At 49.3% G+C, this 9,894-nt stretch overlaps 1 protein-coding gene across 2 annotated transcripts; it reads right to left on the reverse strand.

Annotated features, from left to right (window-relative positions):
- Positions 1-242: 242 nt before the first annotated feature.
- LOC125718483 (tubulin epsilon and delta complex protein 2) lies at positions 243-9,871 on the reverse strand. 2 transcript variants are annotated; one of them, XM_048992363.1, is made up of 11 exons: positions 9,791-9,871; positions 9,608-9,664; positions 9,362-9,451; positions 9,167-9,225; positions 8,284-8,824; positions 8,149-8,202; positions 5,330-5,408; positions 4,777-4,909; positions 4,321-4,419; positions 1,862-2,040; positions 243-1,243 (listed from the first exon to the last, which is right to left on the reverse strand). In XM_048992363.1, the coding sequence occupies exons 2-11, from the start codon at positions 9,619-9,621 to the stop codon at positions 1,094-1,096; spliced, it is 1,398 nt and encodes a 465-aa protein (XP_048848320.1). In that variant the 5' UTR covers positions 9,622-9,664; positions 9,791-9,871; the 3' UTR covers positions 243-1,093. The 2 variants fall into 2 exon arrangements, with proteins under 2 accessions (XP_048848320.1, XP_048848319.1); XM_048992362.1 differs by having other exon boundaries at positions 9,568-9,664; positions 9,791-9,834.
- Positions 9,872-9,894: the final 23 nt, after the last annotated feature.

Below are 9,894 nucleotides of genomic sequence, written 5' to 3' on the forward strand. Positions count from 1 at the left end.
GGGGGTGGGGGCAAATCTGGAGCACGAGAATGACCACCTGAGGCTTTTATCTGCAGGGGGCAAAAATGGTACCTTCAATAAATCACAGATATCATGGACATGGCAGAAGGGTCTGGAGAAACCAGAACCTGTCGTTAAGTAGCCGGTTCTCCATCGTCAAGCGTTACAGTATTATGACGATTCGAGGCTGAGCTGTGTGTTTTTAACCGAGGAAATGACTGTAACAAATCAATACCAACAGCAGCTTGGAACATTACTTTATTATTTCATGCAACCCGATCACACAGCATTATTAGAATTAAGATTTATAAAATCGCTGTGGCAGATGTCTGGCAGGCACTATGAAATAAATTATGCGATCAACACGCCATACAGATTCTGGCAAACTGGAAGCACTTCTTATCAAGCATTGATTTGATACCCTTAAGAGGTGGACTGTCTGGAGGTCCCCGAGGACCAGACTGAGAGACACCGAGCACAATGAGAAACATGCCACCTGCTGGTGGAGAGATGCCACACCAGTGCTAGAAGCTGGGCAGTAATGAGGGAAATTCCACTTACGAGCCTCAGGGAGGGATAGAGTAAGCAGGACACCTTCTGAGAAAAATCCGTTCAGGTAAATCGCAGCCACTGCATGAATATTAATAAGAATCAGATCACATTTTTTTTCCACCATATTAATGAGGCACATTTATGGTTTGATGCCATGACAGCACATAAAATTTCCCCCATATTGGACAGAAATTCCTTTTGACATTACTGGTCATTGTGACGTACTTTAATATTATGAATCTGACATGGAGATTCACACAAAAAATAAATCAAACTGAAAGAGCTGGCGGATTCTGCAGAGAAAACAAAGACTGCTGGAATTCATCAAACAGACACACACACACACACACACACACACACACAGCCGGACCCAAACACCAGCAGGCAGTGCCGTTAGCAACATTCAGAGGCAGCTCTGCAGATGCCACAGTGAGTGTTTGGCATCAGCGTCAGACTTGCGCTCACTTTTGTTCGAGGGCCGTCAGACGCTCCTGCCTGCCTACACATGGTCCCGGGCCTCACACTTGTCCTGCCACATGTTTTAATCCGGCTCCGTGTCCAGGACCAGGGCGGGGAAGCGGAGGCCCCCCTCGGCCAGCAGGGAGTAGAGGCCTCGCAGCACACTTGGGCTTGGGCGTCTCTCACGGGGCAGCGGGGGAGACGAGCAGGAGCCCAGGGCTTCGCTCAGGACCTGCAGAGAGCAGGATGCGTGAAGCGTGAGGGACAGGCGACGAAGCCACATATAAAGACGGAGGGAGCCCTGAGGAGCACGATGAACTGCACGGTAATGAACAGGAAGCTAAACAGTACAGCCACACCTCGCGTAGCGACGACTTCTGTTCTGGTGCCCAAGGGTGTGTTTCCCAATAGCGTAGCTGCTAACTATGTTAGCGACCTGCATAGTTAGAACCATGCAACCGAATGGGTCCAAGCATGCAAGCTGCTATGGGGAGCATCTGTGAAGCGGACCCCAGGTCGCTAAGCGACAACCACTGTAGCAGAGGCGTGACCACAACCGTGCTTACAACCTTACCTCAGCTTCCATACTCGATCTTACCCTTCATGAAGTGGACATTTTGAACGACACCCTGCACATTCGACTTCAGAAGTCTCTGCGACTCCAGCGTTATACGGCATACGAAATTTGCTCCCAAATACGCACATCGGTCAGAAAAAGGATTTGCTTTTACTGCCGAGTTTGCGCGTGGTGGCTAACCGCGATGGTCGCTAAGCGAGGAGTGTGTGGGGGGGGGGGGGGATCAGAAAAGCATGGCAGTTTGAGGGGCGCATGTTTGGGACGGGCGCTGACCAGCTGCAGATGAACGTCCTGCTGCAGCAGCGCCACACTCAGCCTCAGGCCTTCCAGGGCCACCAGCTCCGTCTGGCTGCTGTAGGAGAGGGGGGTGGGCGGGGCCTCCCAGGGCCAGCGTGACTTGATTGGACATCCAGCTGGGTCCCGGCTACACAGGCGCTCCCATACGTCAGCATCTGAGGGCAGAAGAGGTGACTTCTGGAGACTGATCGTATGTGACTGAGCTGATGGATCTGTATGATACAGCTGAGGTCATACCGCGATACAACCTAAACAGTCGTGTAGCTCCCATAATAAATGTGTGTATTTCTGTCAAGAAAAAAAAAACTAATTACTAAAAAGAATTCATTCAGAGAAAATGCCAGACACGACAAGACAGGAAAAAGCCAATCCTCAAAATCTTATATATTCATGAGGAACTTTCTGAGAGTGCAGATCGGGAATTTTAATTCTGTTAACACTGGAAAATAAAGAAAGCACAAGCTCTGCAGCATAAGCCCAGCAGGCTGAGAGATGGTGCTACACTCGGCCATGTTGGAACAGTCAGTGTGGTGACCGGCGGCTCCCGAAACACAAAATGGAGGGGCAGGGGGGTGTCAGCCACTCAGCGATGCCGCGATGTTTAGGTCGGCTGTACACCGTGTCCCGGGAACGATATTCTGTTACACAGCTTCAGTTGCAGGCGCGGCGTAAATCTGGCCAACTAAGCGGGGGTGTAAAAGACTGAGGGTGTAATTTCAGTCTAAAGGGCGACGTATGTAGTGACAGCGCTCTCACTCTCCCCGGCAGTTTGTAATTGTCATTCAATAAGCAGAGGCCATAACCGAAGGGCGTTACAGTGAAATGCAAGCATACTGTCACAACTCGTCATCCTTAACCAGAAACTCCGACCCTGCGACCCTCCGTGGCGATAGTAGAGAGGATACCCCCAGAGAATCCCCCAACATGGACGCCAGGAATCGATGCCAGCAGTGAAGACAATCAGTGGGAATCAGTGGCCAAGTTTCGGAAACCTGCGGTCCGACTCACAACGGCTGTTAAAGCAAATGAGCAAATGGAGAGGTTGTGATAAGGTGTATCTTTGCCCTCCATTCTGTGCAATGTGCATATTGCCGCGTTCCATTTCAGCTGGGAAGTCGGAGATTTCAACTGGAACGCCCTCCCGAAGTTGGAATTCCGCCTCGGAAAGTCGGAGCAACTGCTGCAACAGCACCTAGAGCAGGCTGAGACGTGTACTATGCCACGCAGCACCCAGGGCAGGCTAAGACGTGTACTATGCCACGCAGCACCCAGGGCAGGCTAAGACGTGTACTATGCCGCGCAGCACCCAGGGCAGGCTAAGACGTGTACTATGCCGCGCAGCACCCAGGGCAGGCTAAGACGTGTACTATGCCGCGCAGCACCCAGGGCAGGCTAAGACGTGTACTATGCCGCGCAGCACCCAGAGCAGGCTAAGACGTGTACTATGCCGCGCAGCACCCAGGGCAGGCTAAGACGTGTACTATGCCGTACAGCACCCAGGGCAGGCTAAGACGTGTACTATGCCATACAGCACCCAGGGCAGGCTAAGACGTGTACTATGCCGCACAGCACCCAGGGCAGGCTAAGACGTGTACTATGCCGCGCAGCACCCAGGGCAGGCTAAGACGTGTACTATGCCGCGCAGCACCCAGGGCAGGCTAAGACGTGTACTATGCCGCGCAGCACCCAGGGCAGGCTAAGACGTGTACTATGCCGCGCAGCACCCAGGGCAGGCTAAGACGTGTACTATGCCGCGCAGCACCCAGAGCAGGCTAAGACGTGTACTATGCCGTACAGCACCCAGGGCAGGCTAAGACGTGTACTATGCCGTACAGCACCCAGGGCAGGCTAAGACGTGTACTATGCCGTACAGCACCCAGGGCAGGCTAAGACGTGTACTATGCCGCACAGCACCCAGGGCAGGCTAAGACGTGTACTATGCCGCACAGCACCCAGAGCAGGCTAAGACGTGTACTATGCCGCGCAGCACCCAGAGCAGGCTAAGACGTGTACTATGCCGCGCAGCACCCAGGGCAGGCTAAGACGTGTACTATGCCGCACAGCACCCAGGGCAGGCTAAGACGTGTACTATGCCGTACAGCACCCAGGGCAGGCTAAGACGTGTACTATGCCGCGCAGCACCCAGGGCAGGCTAAGACGTGTACTATGCTGTACAGCACTCTCAAAATTTTCAGCTTTTTTAATTAAACTACATAAACTTCTGATGTTTATATGGCTTTAAAAGCAGATAGTGCAATTATATAAGGTGTTTGCTACTATCTGCGGTGTTCAGTATCCACGGGGGGGTCTTGGAACTCGTCTCTCCACGGACGCTGGGGTACGACTATGAATATTAGAGGGAAAACTGAACCAGTAAATAAATAAGTTTGGTTTGTGGGTAACAGGCAAGGTGTGCAGAAACCAGGGGTCCATACCACTCTTCAGCTGCTCCACTCGGTGCAGAAGGTCGCCCACCATTTCTGCCAGGCCCTGCAGCATCAGCTGGGACTCGCAGCTCTCCTCGCCGCTGCCATCTGCAGGTACGCAAGCACAAATCACACCCCACAGAGCCTGCAGTTTAGCGGCACACATGCTAGCCTTTCCATGAGGAATGCACAAGTGGTTAAAGAGCTGCGTTTGATTAAGGAAATACATCAACTGAGAAGGCAGGGTATAATCGGACACCCTCAGGTGGGGGGGGGTTACAGTTAACACCCCCTTGAAAAAGCTTGGCATGTTCACACACCAGTAAAATCACAGAATGGACCATTTTTTCCATTTACTTTTCCTGTTCCTTTATTACACTCGCTCTATTGGACTCCTTCTGTTCTGCTCGCCAACTTTCAGCCCATTAACAACCCCCCCACACCCCCATTTCAACCCTCACGCACCTGGCGGCCCGCCCGGCCTGGCAGTCTGCAGTTCGGTCTGGTAGCAGTGAGTCAGGGCCCTGCACTGCAGAATGAGCTGGCCCACCTCCGCCTGGGTGTCCGTGGGGCCGCCGTGGGGCCAGCAAGCGGGGAACTGACCCGGACAGGAGCGACATATCAGGGAGCCGCACACGACACCGGCCCTCAGCACAGCAGCCAACCTTAACTTAAGTATTTGTGCGGGGAAGATGCAGGAAATATGAAATGGGTGCTATGCTGCTTTGTTTATCGGCCTGCTGGTGTGGGAAGTGCTCTGCCAAATGCAGCATCACAGTCCGACTGCGTCGACCGAAAATACACTGAAACGGAGGGTGACAAAGTGCACAGAGACGGCAGCTTTCATGACACACTAATTACAATCAAATCAATTTCACCTCATAGTCAGTGTGCATTTACCCGAATGTGCATTTTTGGATACTGATGCATCCAAATGCAAGTACTACAAATATATTAATCTGGGGCGCGAGGATTGCTTTGCATTTGCCAGCAGCTGGGAGGAAGCTAGGTGACTTACCGTCCCGCGCAGTCTTTCTATAAATTCGGTTCTCTCAGTCAAAGGGTGAGATACTCTGGTCAAAATTTTGTCCCACAACCTTCAGAAATGAACACAATGTTGTGAAGCAGATTAGTGTTTCCAAACACGCAGTTCTATGGCCATAAACTTGGAAAGGAATGAATGTTACTGTAATAACCATAAAAACACATCCCACATTTATTTCATTTGGGTCGACATCCTTACACTGAAATTTCAGCTTTTGTTGATGTTAAGGTTGACATCAAAACTACTAGGCGTCTTTCCGCCTTTAATAAGATCCAAGCATAAATATTTAAGTGAAAGACAAACCCCATTCTAGCATCACACCCAGGTTCAAGTCTCTACCCCGACTTCATGTGCACGTGTGTGTGGTGCTTCCTCAGGGTACTCCACCCTAACCCCCACCCCGGGTTACGCGCTGCCTTGCAGTTTCCAGGACAGGCTCCAGGCTCCTGTGACCTTGCATAGAACAAGCGGTTAAGGAAAACGGATCATTTAATGGAGAACTCGCCTTAATTGCAAACCTTTATACCAGGGACGGAAAATGTGTTTGGGGACGCAACCTTCCAATCATGTACAGACTCAATAGTTAATAAAGATAATTTGCCTTTCTTAGACAGCAAGTAAAATCAGTCTAATTATCCATATATATAATCAGCCGATTGAGAAACCCTTCGCTGCACAGCACAGAGGTAAACACAGCTCACAAGGAGCAGAGAGATAAAAGTCTGTGTGATTTTTCTATTTAAAAAGGTACAGTCATGCATCACTTAATGACAGGGATACGTTCTGAGAAATGTGTTGCTAGGCGATTCGGTTGTTGTGTGAACATCATCGAGTGTACTTACACAATAACTCGGTGCTGTTTTACAAGAAACTTTTTGTACACATAGAAAGAGTAAAATGCTCTAAAATAATATATCAAATACATAAACCAGTGACATAATACTTCATAATGATAAACAGTTATGTACTGTACATAACTGTAGGCGCTATACTTTCATACGACGGTTTGTTTGCACCAGCATCACCGCAAACACGCGAGTAACGTGTCGTGCTACGACATCATTATGCGCAGGAAAATTTTCAGATGCGTTATGATCTTACGGGACCACCGTCGTATGTGCAGTCCGCCCGCTGACCAAAACAGCGCTACACAGCACGCGACTGTACAGGTCAGGGGAAGAATTTCCAAAAAGGGATCACAAGTACTGCAAAATGTGAAAGTCATCATTAAGAAATATGGCTCCTCTGGGGTACTGCAAAAATAAGGCGGTAGGGCACAGAAAAAAAGAGCAGAGACTGCCCCCCCTGCCCCTGCCCCTGTACCCCCTGCCCCTGCCTCCACAACACTGGGCTGTGGGGTATGGACTCACGCAACCCAGTACAACCCAGGCCTCATACATTTTACAGCCAATATCTCAACACCATCTGGGAAAATATCTTGAAAATATGCTGGTCTGATGAGACCGAAGTACAATGTTGTGGTCTTGACTCTAAAAAATGAGTTTGGTACAAGGCCAACGCGACTCATCACCCAAAAAACACAACGATCACAGTCACGACGCTGGCAGCCTCATGGTATGTGGACATTCGTCTTCTGCTGGGACGGGAGCTTCGGTCAAGAGGGGAAAATTAATAAATATTAAGACATATTGGTACAAAGGCTCCTTTCCACAGCCAGACAGTAGAAATTAAAGAATAATTTCAGTTTTCAGCAAAATAATTGTTAGAGAATAACTCAACCAAGGAACAGCTTAAAAGGGAGACTGTCATTTTGGAATGGCTGAATGACTCTGGACCGCAGTCGTACAGAACTCACAGAAGTCGTGCACCGAGCTGGAGAGGGCCATCCACAAGAGCTCCACTTGCAAAATGATGGAGTTTGAAAACCGACAGATGATATCGCAAAATGCAGGAGTGCCAAGTTTGGAGAGCTATCTGAAGAGAGTTTTTCCTCATCCAGTATGCAAACAAAGCACTCAAAGTTCAATTGAAAATTATTTCTGTATCCCCAAAAATGGCCCATTTGTTTTACAGTTAAATACCGTTTGTTAAAGATCCGTTTAAAGGTGTAGAAATGTAATTTATATACGAGTGTGTGGACCTCTGATATCCATCCATTCATGCATCTTCCAATCTCAGACAGCACCACAGGACACAAGGTGGCAACATGGCCTGGATGGATGTCAGTCCATAGCAAGGCTCAGTCACTAAGTCAGACAGACAGACGGCTGGACAAACAGAAATTTACAGCTACCAGTTCACTGAACAGCGTATCTTTGGGTTTCAGGATCAAATTAGAATATCTGGAGAAAACTCCTTTAACGTACAAGCTTCACACGTACAGATCACGAGCAGGGGCCTGGGCACCAAATCAGGATTTCTTGCTTAGCCGGATTTAAGGTAATCTGGGCTAATCCATCATAAAGTCCATTTAAACTTGGGTTCCTTAAATCACAACGGATTATCTGGCTAAACAAGAAATCTGGCTTCGTGATTTAAGCCCCAGATCAGCTAGTGAGTTGAAAAGCAACAGCGCTAAACTACTGAGCCACTACGCTGCGCTTGATAATTATTTTATAATTATTTGTCTCACACCAAAAGCTAAACAGCTGCCAACAGGCATAAAGCAGAACCATGAAAAACTGAAGGGTAAACAAATCAGAAGTGACTACAAAGATGCAATGGTACTTTATACAAAAAAAATGCTACAGCAAAACACTGTGACCGATTGGCTCACTGATCAGAACATTTGCCACGTTGACCAGTGACACTGGCAGGATGAGCGCGCTCACCTGTCCTGTTTGGCGCTCTGCGTTCTCCAGGCAGAGAGGAACTGGGACGGGTTCCTGCAAAGAACACACAGGCTGCTGTGTGATCTCGAACACCACAAAGCCAAGTGACTGTTCACCCACAAGAGCGCTCCATACCCATCATCAGCAGCCCGAGAGTCAGCATCTCCAGCAGTCACGCCTCCTGCTCCCGTCTGCTCTGTCTCAGTCACACAGCCCCCGCCACGGCGCTGGCCGGAGGTCACAGCTGTGCCCCTCTCTTCCGGCGGCCGGGAGACCGGCTCCGCACGACGCTGACATCCCAAGGCGGATGCTGTGGGGGGGTGCTTGGTTTTTCTCAAGCAGTGTGCCGTTCTCACTCGTGTCTGGGCGGCGGGACCAGGCCTGGCTGCAGCCCTCCCCCCTGCTGCGGCACAGCCGCCTGTGCGCCCCCCTCTGTGCCGGGAAACTGGAAGCTTCTGTGCTTCCTTATAATTCACTGAGGGCTTGGAGGTGGATTTAGGGGCCAGTGAGCCGATCACGTGGTTAGTGCTTGTTGTCCGATTCCAGTCTCTGCCCTCTGAACCGGCAGCTGCTGTGCACTCAGGGGCCCCCAAAGCGCTACGGATGCGCAGTGCTCTGGCCAGCGCCCCCTCCAGCAGCCAAACCTCCTCCAGCTCCTCTGGGGGCACAGCGGGTCCTGCACAGCCACACACACGTACACATGTCAAATACGTCTCTTTTTCTGAAAGCTGCACAACCTTTCCATTTCCTGCATTTCAAATGTATGTGAAGCCTGAAAAAAGTACAGTACACACAAATAAAAAGGCAAATAATTCCTGTGAAATACTGTAGAACTTCTCAAAAGTGCACAAGTAATGTTTTCGGTGAAAACACTGCCATCTACAGCTACAAGTAAATCAAACAAATGGAAGGGGGAAAGAAAAGAAGCAAAGCTGAAGTCAACAAGTTGGACATACATCACTGTCCTATTTTAGATGTTAATCTAGATGAAGCAATCGCCTTTTAACCGGCTGCATACCGTCCTTTACTCCTGCGGCTAGCGCGTCTTCTTCGGCAGAAATCCTCTGCGGGCTTCTCCTACAGGACAGCACGCAGGATCATGTACAACGTGCTGCAATCCGCGATCTACAACTTTTGCCAATGACTCGAAAAACAGAGTCATGAAAATGAAAAGCAGCACAGCCACAGATGTGTAGGGACAGCCATGACTTACAGAGAGCGCAGTATCTCCCGACAGCGCCGGATGCTCGCGTTAATCTTGGCTTCCTCCTCCTTGCAATACTCGGTGGCCAGGTCCACTGCACTGTATATAGCAATGCAAAAGTTACAAGTACAAAACTAACAAGCACAATGAAAAGCTGCGTAATCAGTCAAAATTAAACAGCGGACATACGGCATTTAACAATACGTTTCGCTTACCGCTGTGAGCGTAACATGCTCGATTTGAGGGCTGACATACCGCAAAAACGACATTCTAAACACCCGCTACAACTCCAGGAAGTGGTCGTTTTAGGTCCTGAAAAACAAAACAAAAAATAACATCATCAGGATTATTAAGTAAAGGTCGACGCCGAAGTAGTAATACACTATCACTGTATTCATAATAATACACAATGAATGACCATATGAAAATTATACTTACTTGCACACTGATGTTTGTTTTAATCGTTATATGCATCTGACAGGCACTGGTGAAATTCTAAACTAACTAGCATGCAGAAAGCTATTTTTTTTGCTGCGCTACAT

The sequence above is a fragment of the Brienomyrus brachyistius genome, chromosome 22 (genome assembly GCF_023856365.1).
Source record: "Brienomyrus brachyistius isolate T26 chromosome 22, BBRACH_0.4, whole genome shotgun sequence".
NCBI classification, from domain to species: Eukaryota; Metazoa; Chordata; class Actinopteri; order Osteoglossiformes; family Mormyridae; genus Brienomyrus; species Brienomyrus brachyistius.

What these genes read in the sequence shown, in the direction of transcription:
- LOC125718483 (XM_048992362.1), bottom strand. Translation starts at nt 9,605, where the DNA reads ATGTCAGCCCTCAAATCGAGCATGTTACGCTCACAGCG. An exon ending in CAGGCCGGGCGGGCCGCCAG is followed by an intron (nt 4,420 to 4,776) that starts GTGCGTGAGGGT and finishes GCGTACCTGCAG; the next exon opens with ATGGCAGCGGCGAGGAGAGC. An exon ending in AGGACGTTCATCTGCAGCTG is followed by an intron (nt 1,244 to 1,861) that starts GTCAGCGCCCGT and finishes TGCTCTCTGCAG; the next exon opens with GTCCTGAGCGAAGCCCTGGG.